This window comes from Pinus tabuliformis, chromosome 3_2 (genome assembly GCF_031772625.1).
Source record: "Pinus tabuliformis cultivar Carrire ecotype Pingquan chromosome 3_2, CPIR1, whole genome shotgun sequence".
Classification (NCBI taxonomy): domain Eukaryota; kingdom Viridiplantae; phylum Streptophyta; class Pinopsida; order Pinales; family Pinaceae; genus Pinus; species Pinus tabuliformis.
The window spans coordinates 846,827,012-846,845,898 of NC_142302.1; the positions used below are offsets into that span (position 1 = coordinate 846,827,012).

Genomic DNA, 18,887 nt, shown 5'->3' on the forward strand with positions numbered 1-18,887 from the left:
TATTAGTTTTCATGCCATTCTTCAATCCTTCCATGTCTGATTTTAAGTTATTCTTCAAACCATCCATCTTAGCTTCCATTTCATTTTTGGTTACTCTTTGTGAGAGTGAAAATTGTTGCACTTGGTCTCGTAATTTTGATATATCATGTTGCATTTCTTCTTCTTCTTCACGCGTCATAGTAGAATTTTCGGGTTGCTTACTAGGTGTTTCCATTTTCTTTTTTCGGAGCATCAATTAATGAGTATTATGAATATGCCCTTTGAATCACTTCAAATTATTTTTTCAAACAAAATTTATGCAAATTTAAAAAAAATACACACATTTTTTTCTTTGTAGGATCTCGATATTGAATCTGTTGTATCTCTATAATGGCGGATCACCAAGGTTTGAAATTTTGTCATGTGGTAGCGCTCTAAGTCCTCTTTCCAACCCCACAATTCTGATCGAGATTGGATTCTCCAAGAAAGCGTTATGTCTAATCTCCCACAATGACCTGATTATAGACTGGTTCAGTAGAGCGAACTTGTACGAAGTGCCACGTGTCACTGTTTTGACCTTCAGACCTGAAACCTATATCCAACAAACTACAATTCGTCCGCTTTCTTTCACTTTTTACAAAATTTGAATCTAATGCTCAGAGAGAAAGTTATGACGCTTTTCCCAAGGTCACCTATTTGAGATGAAATCTGGGAGCCTGCAAAAACCCTAAAGTCTTTGGATCATATCTCCAAAAATATAGCAAGAAAAGCTCTGAAATTCGGACACCACATTCATCAAGATTTCGTCTCAAATGGGTTGTTTTTAACTTCTGAAGCTTCGTAGAAAAAACGTTATAGCGAAAATGCCACGAGGACCCGTTTGAAGGAGCGAAACCCTAGAATCCAAAGCTCTGATACCAAATGTTATGCAACCAATTCACAAAAAGATAGAAAATATAGATCAACGCCTTCAAAATCAGTCTCTTCGAGGAGGCAACCTCCTTTACATTACACAAATGAACAATTCTTGGATGATTCAAATGACAAAACCTCATCTCTATATATAGGAGTCTAAGCAGTCACAATATAATCAAAGCCGACATAACAATAATAATGTAAAGGCACAACAATAACAATAAGGGATACAATGACAATAATAATGGGTGAATACATTAGTATTATAGGGACCCAACAACATTACACCCTAACAACCATTGAGCAAAATTGGTTCAAATAATTCAAAAAAAAATGAACCACAAAGCAAAACCTAAGTGTTGTACCAAAAATAATTGAGGTTTAAAAATTCTAGTCTTGGTTGAAAGAAAGCCCGAGGAAAAGGACTTAGAGATCAAATTATCATAAATAAGTAAAATCAAATAATGACTACTAGTAAAAATATTTGTAGTAGCCTTTACAAACCTACAAGGTTTACTTGAAGTCCTTATAAATAGAATATGATAAGAGGCATCAATGATGCCGGAACTAGATGGTTGATGCTTTTGCCTAACCTCCTAATGTTGATTTATTTCATTTATATTTGTTCATTTTTCTTTTTCTTTTTCCTTTCAAGGAGATATTGTTGAAGGAAAGGTAACTAGGTTCGGTTTTCATTATGACGTTGAACGATAATTTTATGAAGAAAATTGTTATTCCTTGCATCATGGGTTTCATGAGCAAGATGTGTTTACCATAGATAAAATACTTCTTCTTGATGTCTTTAGGATTCTTATGTTTCATCATAAATATTATAAGAGTCATAAGGTCAAATATCAAAGAGAACGCTCCAAGATAAGTGTCACTATCTTCATGCAGAAACTCACTCTACAAACTACAGTATATCTCCTTGGAATGTCAGCTCAGATTTGAAAACTCTCCTGTCGGCTTGAAGCATTATCAATGACCTATATATATACATGGGTAATGAAGAATCAAGAGAGTGAAGTATTCAGATCACAAGTTTTTGAAGATACAAAGAAACATCTCGACATATATCTCAAATACACAGTGAAGGATAGAGCTTCGACATTTATCTCAGAAGCTCATAGCTCGAAGGACGAAGTCTCGACATACGCCACAAGAATGGAGTCTCGGTATGTATATAGTCTCGGCATATATATCTCAGGAATCTTGGTGTATATAGTCTCGGCATATATATCTCAGAAATCTCGGTGTATATAGTCTTGGAATATATATCTCAGAAGTCTTGCCTCGGCATATGTCTCAAAAGTCTTGGTGAAGCATCGAAGTATATCTCAGAGCCTCAGTATTTATCTCAGAGCATCGAAGAAGTTTCAGAACTACTCTCGATAGATATATTTCAGGGTCTCGGTTCAACTATATGTGAAAGGCTTTTCGAAAGCCTGTAAGAATACGAAGATACATAACGAGAGTATTCTCAGGGCACCCTTCGAAAGGACACTCACTGTAATGCATACACTATATGACTTATAGGACTGCGCATTGGTATACACAGTAACAAGCAGTGACATATCTAATCTCTGGTGTAATCAACAAAGGACTGTGACAAGTCGAGAAGAGAAAGTATCAAAGATAGTGACAAGACTGTAAAAGGCATAAGGAGAAGGAGAAAAGTGACGACAGTGAATCAAGCAATGCAAAAGTGTTAAAATTGGCAACTAGGGCCAAACTCCATGTGGGTCACCTTATTTATGGCAGTTGATATTTTTCTTGGATTCCTCTCATCGAGAGGTGTAGGATTGATCTAACGATAATCTGATTTCGACATGTATTCATGGAGATACGAATTTATTTGTATTCTTGACAATTTGTGAAGGTCGACCAACAAGCAAAACAATTTTGAGAAGATTCTTTGGCGAAAATCACATAGAGATATTTTTTTTGCCGAAGAATCTTCTCAAAATTGATATGGATCACATAAGCCTAAATTCAATAAGCAAAACAATGTTGTACACTCCCAGCTTATCCTCAACGTGGCATATAAAAGGAAGATAACTTGTGGCATAAACTCACTCATCTCAACACTCATAATTGATATGGATCACAGAAGCCTAAATTCAATAAGCAAAACAATGTTGTACACTCCCAGCTTATCCTCAACGTGGCATATAAAAGGAAGATAACTTGTGGCATAAACTCACTCATCTCAACACTCATTCTTCTCTCTCTCTCCTACGCATTAGAGGAGCCTCTCTCTCTCTCACACGTGTGGCTGAAAGGAGGACGTAGATCTAAATTAGGGCAGTGTTGACTTGGGTTGACCGTGGAGCATAAAGGCTAATTCTTGGCAGCGTTGACCAACGTAGGGTCTCCTTGACTGTGCTTTGAGTTGGGTAGGCTCTCCTAGGCAAGCCACATTTTTGGGTAGCTTCGTTGGCCTATTTTGACCACAGATTTGACCAACATTGATTGTTGAGGGTTGACCGCAGACCTGTACCTGCGTTGACTGTTGTTTGATAACTTTGACCTGTTAGGATTCCAAGAAACTCTCCTAGGTTGTAGCTCGGAGATGCCTGGTAACATATAAATTCAACTTATTGTTGCAAATGGATGAATGGAAGGAATGATGCTTGTCCAAGCCAGATAACCACTTCTACTTTGTTTCACTCCAGACATGCGTGAACACCCTCAGACTACAAGGCTTTAGACCACCAACTACTCACAGTTTAAGATTGGGTGAATATGGAGAATACTGACCACACCAGCAGATGCACAAGACCATGTGATGGCCGGCTGCAACCAGTAAAGAAGTCTGCAAATCTAATCTACTAATGCATAGACAGGATGACAGCTCTCTGGCACCAGATGAAGAGAAACCTGAATAACTCATTCAATGATACATACAAGATTTTAACACAGAGATAGGATGACAGCTACTCTAATGCTAAACATCAAGAGTTCAAGCATACAGCATATCAGGCACAACTTGGAAGAGAAGATAAATGGAAAGTGAGCAATTAACAGCAAAAGAAGCTTGTATTAGCTGAAAATGAAGACGAGACGCTGCAAGTGTCAAAATAGTTACAGTCTCCAGAAGTTGAACCTTACATTAAAGCATCAACCATCAACCTTGATTACATCTTGTTTCTGGGTATTTATAGATTTTACATTACAAAGGCACTTGGCTGTTTAGGTATGGAGGGGTCATAATTGACCACCAACTGCATTTAACTGCCTGATGGAGTCTCTGAACATGCTTGCTTGCTTCAGTGAGTGAATCTAATCCTTTCAGGTGCTGTGCTGTCCTCTTAGGTAGTTGGAGTGTTCGTATCAGCGTAGCTCCATAACTGGTAAATGCAGTTACAAGATCATGCTTGTACTTTCTCTCCCTTAGCCATACTGCCTGTTAAACATGGTTGTTGAGGCTTTACTGTGACTGGTACAGGCATGCTGGTCACCTCCCTTCGTCGGGCAAACAGACTAGTGGGGGACGTGGTGCATGGGCAAACAGACAGTCGGGATGATAAGGAAGGATGACTATCGGATCAGGAGAATAGACAACCGAGATGGCTTGACGGAGTCTGTCGGACAATGTGGGAGCGGGTTGATTTTGGGCCGTTAGATCTTAGGCGACCAGATCTAACGGTGATCAGGTGGTGAAGTTGCATGGGAGTTTAATGGGCGGGTGGTTAGGTTAGGCGGTAAACGGTATTGATCGCACCGCCTTCGGGCATAAAGTGGTAAAAGGACAGGGGCGTGTGATCCCACTTAGCGATCGACACATAGCGGCGGATGAGAGAGAGAAACCGCTCTCATCGCGCACTAACGTTTGATCAGGTTACGGGCGCGGGGAGAGCGAATGCCGTCGGATCGGGCGGAGATGGATCAGACGGTTGGGAAATGAGCGCGCAGGTTGCTTTATCGGGCACGATGGGAGCCGTTAGATTTGGCGGGGAAGATTAAAGGCGATGAGTTTATGAAGGCACAAAGTCGTATGGGTGCGGTTTTATGGGGGTTTGGGCTTTTGCGCTCAGGGCTTAAGATAAAAAGGATTTTGTAGTTTTTTAGAAGAAAAACAGAGGAAACGGAGATGAAGGGGGAATGAGCGGGGTAAAGGAAAAAGGCAAAAACGATCATTATGAGCTTCTTTTGAGCATAACCAAGCGGACCAAGCTTGTTTCCGACCTTAGAGAATCATCATTATATAGCAGAGCTAAGTTCTAACATGACCTTCATTTCAGACTATTTTGGGTTGCTTGTACTTGATGTTGGACGCAGAGTTGACTGAGGTTGACTTGAGGTTAATTCGAACCTATTTGACCAGCATTGACTTTGTTGGTTAGGGTTTTGTTGCAACTGTCATAAAATAACATATTTGTGTAACTGTACTATCTCTCTCTCTTTGCTAAATTATTGAAGAATATAAGAAGAATTGATCAAGGATTTCCCTGCATTGGGGTTTGTCCCTGGCGGGTGCCACATCTTGTGGATCTTGTCTTCTACTATTTACATTTATGTTATATCTGCATTTTACTATCATGATGATGTGATTGTTATTTTGGAAATTGATATTGGGCTAATAAGAAAATTTGAAGTAAATTGCTCTTAAGCATAGAACATATCATAATTTAACATGGAATTAGAGCTGAGGTGAAGACAAAGCCTAAGCAAGAGTGAAAGAGCAATCACCGAAGACAGTTGGAAAGGTCAAAAGGCTTCATGGGTTCCTCATCCCACTTCGCGGCCGAAGACAAGCTCCATGAAAAGTCCGACTATCACGGATGGAAGATGTCTCTTAATCTGACATTGGAAGAGCAAGAAGTGCTAGACTATCTGAGGGGTGAAATTCTGGAGCCTCCATCAAATGCACAGGTTGCTACAAAGAACAAGTACACAAAGGGTGAAGTCAAAGCGAAGAAGATTATCCGAGACTCAATTGACAAACGTCTGGTGGCAAGTTTTGTTCCTCAAAAATCAGTTGAAGGATATTAACAAGGGCAAGGACGAGGATATTCAATCCTACTTCTTAAGGAACACTGAGATCAAGAATGATCTTCTATCGATTGGAGAAGTCATTCCTTACAGGGATCTCACTATCACTACCCTTGGAGGGCTCCCATGAACGGTATATACTTAGAACCACTCTTCTCAACAATGATCGAATTCTGGGATTTCAAGAATTGATGTCGAGATGCATTCAAGAAGATACAAGGATGGTGGAGCAAGAAACGCCTTCAAGTAAAGGCAACCGCACTGCTTTCTCCTCTCATGCCAAAAGGAGAAATAATTATGGGTCTAAAGGTCATTTCAAAGGAAAGCCCAAATCGAAGGGTGGAAGGAAGGGAAGATGCTTCGTTTGCAATAAATTTAGCCACTATGCGAGGGAGTGTCCAAATAGAAAGGACACATCACATGATGATGATCAAAATAACTCCAGGGGAAACTCCAACAACAATCAAAGGAATGGTAGGTTAAGTGGCAAAGGAAAGAGGAATGCGGGAAATCAAGGAAATGGTGAATCCTCCAAGAAAGCAAGGAACTCCAGGTATGAATCAAATGTTGTTAACATTAAGCAAGATGAGTATTATCCGATATCGACCCTCTCCACTACCTCTCCTCTGGACTCATTGGGCAATTGGCTTATTGATAGTGGTGCTTCAAGGCACTTCACTAGTTACAAGGAAGGTCTTTCTAATCTGATAGAGGAGGAGACAAACTTGGAGATTATTCTTGGAGACAATTCCACCTATCTCGTAAAGGGAGTAGGGAATGTTACTCTTCAATTAAATCAGTGTAACATGATCCATTTGCAAGAAGTCTTATATGTACTTGATCTCAAGAAGAACCTGGTGTCCATTTCGGCAATGGAAGGCAAAGGCTACAAGGTAGCATTCATCGATGGCAAGGTACGTGTTTGGAAAGGGAATTTTAAAGAGGCTTTCACTCTTGGGTTCCGGGTTGACTCTTTATATCAAGTTGGAGGAAGTCTGTTGGGAGTCATGTCTTGCGATGCATCTCTACACTCTTAACTATGGCACTAGAGGTTTGTCCACCTTCATTATAAGGCTCTACCCAATGTGAGACAGATGGTGACAGGGATGCCCAAGTTCAAAGTAGAGCATGAAGGCGTATGTCCGGGATGTGCCACAGGAAAGCTCAAAAGGGGACCATTCCCCTCAACCCATAGCAAGACCTCCGACATTTTGCAGTTGGTTCACTCCGACATATCTAGTATGATGCCCATGAACTCTTTGGCAGGATATCTATGTTTACTATTATCTCACTTTTACAAATGATTATTCTCGCAAGACTGGGATATACTTCTTGAAAAAGAAGGATGAAGTATTCACCTGGTTCCATCACTTCAAAGCTTTGATCGAAAATCAAACCGAGAAGAGAATCAAGATTTTAAGGACTGATAATGGGACTGAGTATGAATCCAACGAGTTCCATGATTTTTGCAAAGAAGCTAGCATTAAGAGGGAGACCACACCACCATACACTCCTGAGCAGAATGGTGTGGCTGAAAGAAAGAATCGTACAATTGTGGAAGTTGTTCGTGCCATGCTCCATGATCAAAGGCTTCCAAAGTTTCTATGGGCCAAAGTTGTGAATACCGTCGTATATGTTCAAAACTGATGCCCTCATCAAGCATTGGATTCCAAGACTCCCGAAGAAATGTTCACTGGTAAGAAACCTGATGTATCTCATTTTAGAATTTTTGGAAGTACCGTATACTTTCATGCGCCGAAAGAGAAAAGAAGCAAATTGGGCGCATCTGGAAAGAAGGGAATCTTTGTGGGCTATAGCGAAAATTCTAAGGGCTATAGAATTTGTGGCTGGTCAAAGAGAAGTCAAAATAAGTCATGATGTCACCTTTGACGAAGATATGGCTCTTAGCAAGGTTGACAATCTTCCTATTCCAAGGAAAGATAAAGAAGCTGAGACCAGGAAGTTGGATGAAAAGGAAGATGAAATGATGCCGAATGTTGAAGAACCTATGGATCCTATTGATCCTCCTCACGAGCCCCCCTCTAGGAAGAGGCCCTCATGGCTTAGGGGGACTCTTAAAGATGCCGAGAGACATATTGCACCAAGAGGGACTTTTCGTGAAAGCAAGAAGCCGACTAGGTATCAAGGATACTTGACCATTATGAACACCATCATTCAAAACAAGCCTACATCGTTTGAAGCAGTCGTGAAGCATCAAGTATGGAAGGATGCTATGAATGAAGAATACGAGTCCATGATGAAGAATGATGTCTGGGATGTGGTTCCCAAACCCCAGGACAAAACAATTGTCACCTCAAAATGGCTTTACAAAATCAAGCATGGAGCTGATGGGAGTGCTGAAAAGTACAAGGCTCGCTTTGTTGCTTGAGGCTTCTCTCAAAAGTAAGGTGTGGATTATGATGAGATATTTGCACTTGTAGCCCGATACACCACCATCCGCTCGATCATAGCCCTTTTTGCTTCGCAAAGATGGAACCTACATTAGATGGATGTCAAGACTACATTCTTGCATGGTTCAATTAAAGAGGAAGTCTATGTGGAACAACCCGAGGGGTTTGAGATTCATAATCGGGAATATCATGTATGCAGGTTGAAGAAAGCTCTCTATGGGCTAAAGCAAGCACCCCGAGCTTGCTATGAGAGGATCGATAGCTATTTGATGAAGCTGGGATTCACTAGAAGTGAAGCCCATCCGAACCTTTACTTTAAGGTTGAAGATGATAAGCCTCTCATACTGGTGTTGTATGTTGATGACCTCTTTCTGATAGGTGCAGACTCTCTCATTCACAAATGTAAGAGGGAGTTGGCCTCTGAATTTGAGATGAAGGACCTAGGACTGATGCACTATTTCCTAGCGCTGGAGGTCTGGCAAAAGCTAGGAGAAATTTTCCTATCTCAAGGAAAATACATGGTGAAGATTTTGTCGAGATTTGGAATGGTATACTGCAAGCCCGTGACTACCCTGATGGAGCTTAACTTCAAGAAGTTATGCGGTAGTGCTGCCGGACCTGTATTGGGAAATGCTTCTGAGTATCGTCAACTCATAGGAGCATTGATGTTCTTGGTGAACTCCCGACTGGATATATGTTTTGCAGTAAACACATTGAGCCAATATATGGTTGAGCCTCATCACTCACATTGGATTGGTGCCAACAATCTTCTGAGATATCTTTAGGGCACAATCACTCATGGACTGAGATACACTGCCGGAGATGTGAGGCTGCATGGTTATTCCGACGCTGATTGGGCAGGCAGTGTGGTGGATCGAAAGAGCACTTTCGGGTGTTGTTTCTTTTTGGGTTCTTCTTTGATATCCTAGATGAGTAGGAAGCAGAAGTCGGTGGCGTTGAGCACCACTGAGGCCGAATACATTGCTGCGAGTATGGCCTCCTGTGAGGCTATCTGGTTGCGGAAGCTCTTTAGTGAGTTGTTTGGACATACGCTGGATACTACCGTGATCCTCTGCGACAATCGGAGTGGGATTTGTTTATCAGAGAATCCCGTATTTCATGATTGCTCCAAGCACATCGATATCAAGTACCACTTTATCTGGGATATGGTACAACGAGGAGCAATAAGGCTCCATCATATTGGGACTGATGAGTAAGTCGCCGACATTTTGACGAAGCCCTTGGGAAAGGTCAAATTATTGACTTTTCGAGAACGACTAGGAGTCGTGGAGAGACCCTCTTATGAGGGCCCTGTATCATATATACATTGAGCTCTGGGAGCTCCAGGGGGCTTGGGGTACTTCTTGGAGCGATGAGCAACCATAAGGTGAGTGGTTCAACCTTCCCTTTGTGGTTTGTTGTGTACAGGATGAGTGGTTCAGCCTTCCCCTGCGATACCCCGTGGCGACATGTAGGCAGGATGAGTGGTTCATCCTTCTCCTGCCAAGGCATCCTACCCATGCAGTCTGGGACTCATGGGAAGTACCTCTCGTCTGGCCAATGAGTAGGGAAATGAGGATAGGGACCATAGTAGTACTGATGGATGCATCGTGTAACTACTGTACTCCCTATGCTAGGATGATATTGATTTGGGATCAATTGGAACTGACTTCGGGTCAGTAAGAGTGGTATGAGACACTCTCTTTATTTGGAACTGATTTCGGATCAGTAAGAGTGGTATGACACACTCTCTTCATTGGGACTGACTTCAGGTCAGTAAGAGTGCTATTAGACACTCTCTTTTATCTGGGACTGACTTCAGGTTAGTAGAAGATGGTATGATACATTCTCGATCACTTCTTCTTCTTCATAGTTCAGCAGAGCAGAGCAAAGCAGTGCAAAGCAATGCATTGATGGCAGAGATAGTACCGACAGACAGATGGATTAGCAAATGGAGTTCTCCCTAGTTGAGAGGGAGTGTTAAAATTGGCAACTAGGGCCAAACTCCATGTGGGTCACCTTATTTATGGCAGCTGATATTTTTCTTGGATTCATCTCATCGAGAGGTGTAGGATTGATCTAACGATCATCCGATTCCGACATGTATTCATGGAGATATGAATTTATTTGTATTCTTGACAATTTGTCAAGGTCAGCGAACAAGCAAAACAATGTTTTACACCCCTAGCTTATCCTCAATGTGGCATATAAAAGGAAGAGACCTCGTGGCATAAACTCACTGATCTCAACACTCATTCTTCTCTCTCTCGCCTACACATTAGAGGAGCATCTTTCTCTCACATGTGTGGCTGAAAGGAGGACACAGATCTGAACTAGGGCAGCATTGACTTGGGTTGACCGTGGAGCAGAAAGGCTGATTCTTGGCAGCATTGACCAGCGTAGGGTCTCCTTGATTGCGGTTTGAGTTTGGCAGCGTCTCCTAGGCAAGCTGCATTTCTAGGCAGCTTCGTTGACCTGTTTTGACCACACATTTGACCAACGTTGACTGTTGAGGGTTGACCGTAGATCTATACCTGCATTGACTTCTGTTTGACCTTCATTTCAGACTGTTTTGGGTTGCCTGTACTTGTTGTTGGATGCCGAGTTGACTGAGGTTGACTTGAGGTAAATTCTGTCTTGTTTGACCAGCTTTGACTTTGCCAGTTATGGTTTTGTTGCAGCTGCCATAAAATTACAGATTTGTGTAATTGTACTCTCCCTTTCTCTCTCTGTTGAATTAGTGAAGAATATAAGAAGAATTGATCAAGGGTTTCCCTGCATTGGGGTTTGTCCCTAGCTGGTGCCACATTTTGTTTCTCTTGTCTTGGCTTGTCTTCCACTGTTTACATTTATGTTCTATCTGCATTTTACTATCATGCTGATGTGATTGCTATTCTAGAAATTGATATTGGGGTATTAAGAAAATTTGAAGTAAATTGCTCTTAAGCATAGAACATACCATAATTTAACAAGAAGTTAGTGACAAATATCTTGAAGGTAACTTTGAACCTACTTTATTAAGAGTCCTGGCATTCAACATCTAAATATCTATAAGAAGAGATTCAAGGGTTTTCCTCTCTAAGAGAGAGGTTTTGGCCCTGGCAGCGAGCCAACCTTTTGTGTTCTTGTTCCTTGTTTTTGGTAGCAATTTGATGAAGTAAACACACACTAATTATAAGAAGAAGAAGATCAATCTAATAAAGGGAAATTGCAAAAGCACTTCACAAGTTGTTATCAAGACTAGAAGAATCACTCTACACCTAGTTTGCTTTAGATTCTTCGACATGGGAATCCATCCTATACACATCCAAAATCAAACCATATAGATTCATGCTATGTCCATTACAAAAATGAATCCTTTAAGAACCAACAAATATCTTAGAAGTGTTGAGAAATCAAGGGCAGCTAGGTTAGGGTGATTTCTCTTTGATAATTGCTTGTGATGTTGTTTCTTTTACTTAACTTGATCTAATTGTAATAAGCTTCTTCTTTCACTTGATTATTATTGTGTTCTTATCATCAAACAACTACCAAACTATGAAGATCAATGAGACAAGAGGACACAAAATGTAGGCTGCTAGCCAGGGCCAAAACCTCTCCTCTCTTGAGAGGAAAACCCACAAGAATTCCTCTCTTCTTGTAAAATCTTCAAATGACAAATTCCAAGACCTAAAAAGTTAAGAACCTTGTCAAAGACCCCTCCAAGACTAAGTCAAACCTCTTCTTGATGAAGTTGCTTTTCACAAAGTCAACCCAAGTCAAACAGCTGCAACTTCTTCTTCGACCACAATTTTGGACCTACAATTTCTGACTGTGATTCTTGGCCTTCCTGCAGAAACCCAAGCTCACACGTGTGATTGGAATATGTTAAAATAGGTCTCTTTTCTCCTTCACTTAGGGTCTTCTTTTCTCCTTCGTAACTCAACCTTCAAACTCGCTCCTTATGATCCCAAATCTCGACTTCTTAAGATGACTACAATATTCTTTTATCTGCAACAGAATTTGCCCTAGTTCCTTCACACTTATGGGAGATTCAGCCCTAAAAAAGTCCTTTAATACTTCACTCTTTCTTCCTTAGTTTCTCCTCTTTCTCGCTGGCTATTAGGCTTCTTCTCTTGGTAATTGAACTTGCTTCCTGCTTCAATGTATGCATATCTCAAATGAGGTGATGGCACACTTATATATAGGCTTTCATGAGATTCAAACAGCCCTAAAGAGGCTGACTTGTCTTGGAGGGAGTCTTTTGACACCTTTTGACTTACATTAAAATTTCTTATAAGATACAAAGTGCTCAATGGGTCTTTTATATATGACAATCACTCAATTGATTTTGTTATGTAAAAAATTAGTTTATTTTAGGTTATTGTTTAATTTTAGGTTTAGTTAGATGAAAGGGCACGATCATAAGATCATGCCCTTTCCCAAAGGGTGCCCATGGCGGTATATAAGCCAGGCAACCCATTGTAAATCATCATCATCTGTCTATTCATTTATTAATAAAATATTTCTATATATATATTTCTGTTATCCAGAAGTTTTTACACTTCATCTGGTATCAGAGCTTGTTCGCTCCTCGGACTGGGTTGTTGTTCAACCCCGCTGCTGTACGTAATTCCGTAGTTGCTCCACCGTTTGGGAGCAGCCGCCCTCTTCTCCATCGTCGAACCCTTTCTCCATTCCCTCTTATCCACACCATCTGCAACTGCTCCAACAAGCCTTCCACGGCACGTCCCACCAATCCACTACCGTCAACCATCATTCGACCGACTGGTAACCCCTGTCGCAGCTGCCATAAACTCTGAACCATCTAATTTGTTCACCGCTCCAGCCAAACCCGTCGTTCCTATTCTCCACTTTCCGTCGTCCGTTCAATTGCCATCGTATCTTTCCGTCGTCCGTTCATCTGGTATCATTTTTCGCGCTTGTCCCGGTCTCCCTACCTCCTATCCCGCTAACCGCTGCCTCCAGTTCTCCGCTGTCGTGCCCCACCTCCATAAAACTGTCGGCCTTGCGATTTTCCAAAGCCGACCATCGCTTCTCTCTGCTGCTGTTCGATTATTGCCTGCGGTGATATATGCTTGGTCCAAGTAGAACGTGACGGTTCATCAACCAAACGTGACTAGACGTGACGGTTCTGTAATATATATATAATATAATTTACAATATAAATATATATATATATATATATATATATATATATTATAATATATATATAAAAGTTATATAACAATAATTTTAACGTAATCGTAAATTATATATATATATATTATATAATATAAATATATATAAGTTATATAATATATATTATAAATTTTATAACATATAACTTTAATTTTAATTTAGTTATAAGTTTTATATATATATATAAAAAGTTAATTTAATTAATTAAAAAGTTATATATATATATATATATATAGATATATATATATATAAGTTAATTTAATTATTAAAAGTTATATGTATAAAATTTATTTTAGATAATAAAAAAAAAATTATTATTAATTAAATTAAATTATTAAATTAATTTAATTTAATTATTTAAAAAAAAAAAAAGGGAAGGAAAAATATTTTAGCTGGCAAATAAATACACGCCTCCGCAAACCCGCTCAATGTCGACAATGACAATGGCGGATTTTCAAAAAAGGTTGTTGGATGCAGAGCAAAAGATAAATAACAACCACGACGAGGTCAGTAAAAGATTAAATGAAGTCGAGAGCAAGCTGGGGGAGCAAGCGGACAAAATCAAAAATCTTGAAGATACGACAAATCGAATAGAGATAAAAATGGAAAGTCAACATGTCCAAACAGAAGTAAACTTCAAAGAGGTCTTAACAATGCTAAAAGTTCTGTGTAAAAGGTCGAATTGTACGCCCGAACAACTACTGAAAGAAGGTGAAGAGAATCAAGAACACGTCTCGTCGGATTCAACTAAGTCCACAGACTCTCATGACAAGGTTGAATCCCCAAAAAAATCAGCGACACCCCACCAAGAAGCAAGTAACACAGTCTTTACAAACAAGCAACTATGGGATAACTTTACCAATCAACACCCTTTTTTCGCTCAACCAGTGGCAACATACCAGCGAAGGGCAAAAGTCGAGATGCCTAAATTCGATGGAAACGAAAAAAACAATGTTGCATGGATAAATAAAGCAGAAGAATACCTTGAGATATATGACATCACTGACGATGACGAAAAGCTCAGGCATGCATCCATGAAAATGGAGGGAGAAGCATATAACTGGTATATGGGGTGGAAAAAGACAACACATGTCATTAGCTGGAGGAAATTTAAAGATGCATTCTTCAAAAGATTCCAAGGTGTATAGGAAGAAGAGTTCTTTTCAAAACTCATCAAACTACGACAAAAAGGAAGTGTCAATGAATACACTCAAGGATGGGAGACCTTAGTAACACAAGTACCTGGGTTATCAGAATCTCGTCTAATTCAGTCATACATATCGGGACTCAAAACCCATTTACAAGCAGAACTTGAGATGCATGATATTACATCTATAGAAGAAGCAAGACGAAAAGCAAAAACAGCCGAAAAGAAATCCGAACCAATATTTTGGTCAACAGCGGAAAAAGCTTATGCAAGACGAAGGATACCCCAGTATGTGGACTCAAATAATACAAGATATGTTCCACCACATCGTCGTGAAGATGAAAAATTTAATGTGGAAATGCAAAGGATAAAAGAGGGTAAATGTAAACGTTGTGGTGAGAAGTGGGACCCTAAACATAGATGTGCTAAAGGAAAAGAACTAAAGAACCTATATAATTGTGAAGCAACCAATGATTCAAACAGTGAAGATTATGACATAGAAGAAACAGAAGACGCCCTAGAATTCTCACCAGAATTAGATGACGGAAGTACTACGCAAGTGTCATTATCAGCCATGACAGGTATATCACAACCTCAGACTTTAAAGTTAAAAGGACACATAAAGAAGAACAACATAGTGGTTCTCATCGACTCTGGAAGCACACACAATTTTCTAGATACGACTGTGGCCAAGAAACTCAATATCTTTTCATTTCCCTTACCAAACATGAAAGTGATGATAGCTAACGGTAAGAAGATTGAAAAGGTGGGAAAATGCCATAAGGTTAAATTGCATATTCAAGACTTCAGTTTAGAGTCTCCGTTTTTCACAGTACCGTTAGGAGGAGTAGATGTAGTCTTAGGTATCCAATGGCTACGAACTTTAGGTACTTATGCCGCCAACCATCAATTACAATTTATAAAATTCAAATGGGGAGGTCAGAAGTACAAACTACATGGATTCCAAGCACCAGAAAATCATGATGTATCATCATCTCAGATGATGAAGCTGAGTCGAAAAAGAGCACCTACTTATGCAGTACAATGTCATCAATTAGAAATGTTATCTGCAAATATGACCAGAGAAGAATCACCAGAGATACAAGATCTGATTCGGAAGCATGAAAAAGTATTTCAAGACCTACCTATGAAGATGCCGCCTAATAGGGAAATTGAGCATACAATAGAAGTCAAGGCAAGACCAGACCCTGTTAACATCAAGCCATACCGATATCCACATCACCAAAAAATGAAACTTGAGAGATTAATCCAAGACCTTTTAAAATGTGCGACCTTGGTCATCTTAGAATATCTGATCAAGTGGAAGGACTTACCCGAAGAAGACGCTTCCTGGGAGAATGAATCATTCTTCAACAACATCCGTCGTTACTTATGCTTTGACGACAAAGCATTCTTTCGAGAGGAAGGCAATGTTAAGTAAAAAATTAGTTTATTTTAGGTTATTGTTTAATTTTAGGTTTAGTTAGATGAAAGGGCACGATCATAAGATCATGCCCTTTCCCAAAGGGTGCCCATGGCGGTATATAAGCCAGGCAACCCATTGTAAATCATCATCATCTGTCTATTCATTTATTAATAAAATATTTCTATATATATATTTCTGTTATCCAGAAGTTTTTACACTTCAGATTTCTTGACTCTATGACAAACCCTAGAAGCACTCAATGGGTGCTTGATCTATAAATAAATTAACCTTGAGCATGAAACCCATGCTACAAAAATAATAATAATAATTTTTCTTTCTTTTTACAATATACAAGAATCAAAGAGTACAATTCATATTTACGAAGACCGAACTTAGTTACATACTTCAACAAGAAGGAATTGGATCCTAATAGGCTAATACATATCCAAGCATATAAAAGGAAGCAAGGATATGACAGAAGGATCTCGTAACATAGAAACAGAGAGCTTATATTCAACGCTGCATACAGGAATGCGATATCACACAAACATGCAAAAAGAACTGCCTTATACAAGATGTCAACGATTAGACAGGATAAATCTCTTGATTAAAATCTGCAGAAACAAATGTTAATTAGGAAGCACTAGGAAGGGCAATCTGACCTCCAGAATTTCCCCACTTTTCATCACTACAATCCTGTCTGCTGTGCATATTGTGGATAGCCTGCAAAACAATCCGATGCTATTTAGAGTTATGAAGATCAAACTGATGTATCTTGTAGAGTTTAAACATGTCCAAAAAACAAAATCAAAGACACAAAATGCATCCTATGAACTAACCTATGTGTAATAACAAGGACAGTGCATTTTCTCCTGCTATTGCTTCGCACAATTCTTTCAATTGCTTGCTGCAGAGAGTTCATATGCAATTTTGCACGTGAGCTTAAAGAAAATCTATATCAGGATATGCATTTGAACTAAAGACAAGAATAACATGTTAAATTGTGAGTATCCAAGTAAAGGAATATTCTATAATGGTAACTTACTAAGGATTATACCTTTACATAATTCTCACTTTCTGCATCTAGAGCACTAGTTGCTTCATCAAGGACTAAAATTGTGGGTTCCCTGAGAACTGCTCTAGCAATGGCAATACGCTGCTTCTGACCCCCACTAAGACGAGCATTATCAATAAGAGTTTTGTAACCATCTGGCAAGGACATTATGAACTCATGGGCATCCGCCTGTTTTGCAGCCCATTCTATGTCTCTTTGACCGAATTTCTTTACACAACCATAACTTATATTCGAAGCAATATCCATGTTGAAGAGACGTGGCTCCTGAAAGTAAATAGGTTAGATACTGTACAACCACTGGCTTTTCTTATATCATTTGTTGCCTGAAGTTTTTCATTAGAATATGTATCTGCACCTGGCTCACAACTCCAACTTTTGATCGGAACCACTTCACATCAAGCTCGTTCAGAGGAATACCATCAATCAAAATCTGCAAAGAGGGCTTACATCAACTGATTTGTAAAAAAAAGAAAAAGAAAATTGCAGCTATTTTGATGGTACAAATTCAAATGTAGCAGCTGTTTGTGCCTCCCCTCCACCTAAGAAAAACAGTCTACTAAGAAAGCTAGCAATGCTTTGCATGGCCATGTAACGAGGCAGAATGGAGCAATAGAAAAGTAAAGATTATACACATCGAATAAAATTCTGCTTCAACCAAAAAACCAAGATATTAACAACTGCTTTACTATATAGCAGTGTTGCACACATCGCGATTAAATCGCGATAAAATCGGAAAATCGCGATTTTTTGAATTTCCCGATTCAAAGCGCGATTTTTATCCAAAAAATCGCCAAATTTTTTTTATAGCGATTTTTTCCTTAAAAATCGCCAGAGGCGCGGGCAGCGGGGGTTTTATATGGAAATTCGATTTTTTGTTTATTCATTCAGCAGTCCGCCGCGGAGGAGAAGGAGAAGAAGGGAGGGAGAGGGTTGCCGTCGGTTGTGGGAGCGAATCGAAGCGATTTTAGGAGGAATCCAAGCCAAGATCGCCAATTTGTCCATAAACCAGGTATGTAGATTAATTTTTTTTTGTTTTGGTTCTATAAAAACTTTGTTTTTCATTGTTTTTAAAGAATTTTTGGAAATTTTTCATTGATTTGGGATGGGTTATTTGTTATGACTATGAGAACCAATTTTTGATTTTTATTTTCTCATTTTCTTTAAACATTGTTTATTTTTTTTGATTTTTCATTGTTTTTTGGGTTTAGAAATTGGGATTTTGGAAATAATTAGCTTGTAATTTTGCAAATGCTAAATTGTAATTTGTATTTACTATTATCATTTATGTAATCCTAAATTCCTATTTCCTAATCCTTATTTTTCCATAGGTTTGCAAATTCAAAATTCAAAAACAAACATGCCAAGGAAATTGGATCCTTTCTGGGAATATGGTGACCCTAAAACTCCGAATGATAGACAAAACTTGATTTGCAAGTTGTGTGGAAAGGAAATATTCGGGGGGGTGTACAGGTTGAAGTTCCACCTTGCACAAATCCCTGGACGTGATGTGGGGCCCTGTCTAAAGACAAATGCTGAAATTATCCAAAAAGCCATGAGAGCATTGGGAGAATTAGAGCACACTAGAGACGCCAAAGAAGAACTCAAAAGGCAACTAAGAAGGTCAGTTGAAGGAAGTGGGCCAAGTGGCACAGGTTCTACTGCAGCGTCAGTCAATCCGTTTGCTGCATCATCATATTTTGTTCCTCGAACCACACCTGGTTCACAACCAACTATCGGTTCAATGATGAAAAGAACTGA

The 18,887-nt window shown here is 39.4% G+C and overlaps 1 protein-coding gene across 3 annotated transcripts in view; it reads right to left on the reverse strand.

Moving 5' to 3' along the window:
• Positions 1–18,887, reverse strand: part of ABCB26 (transporter associated with antigen processing protein 1) — a 490,423-nt gene that overhangs the window by 140,005 nt on the left and 331,531 nt on the right. For 2 of the 3 annotated variants that reach the window (XR_016257177.1, XM_089417098.1), the window contains exons 14-17: positions 17,485–17,559; positions 17,112–17,393; positions 16,894–16,961; positions 16,717–16,777 (exon numbers count right to left, since the gene is read on the reverse strand). Coding sequence is in view for 1 of the 3 variants with exons in the window: in XM_089417098.1 (XP_089273224.1) it covers positions 16,717–16,777; positions 16,894–16,961; positions 17,112–17,393; positions 17,485–17,559 (486 nt within the window). In the remaining 2 variants the exon portion in view is untranslated. Of the gene's footprint in view, positions 1–16,716; positions 16,778–16,893; positions 16,996–17,111; positions 17,394–17,484; positions 17,560–18,887 lie in introns of all 3 variants that reach the window. The other variant, XR_016257178.1, reaches the window with a different exon arrangement.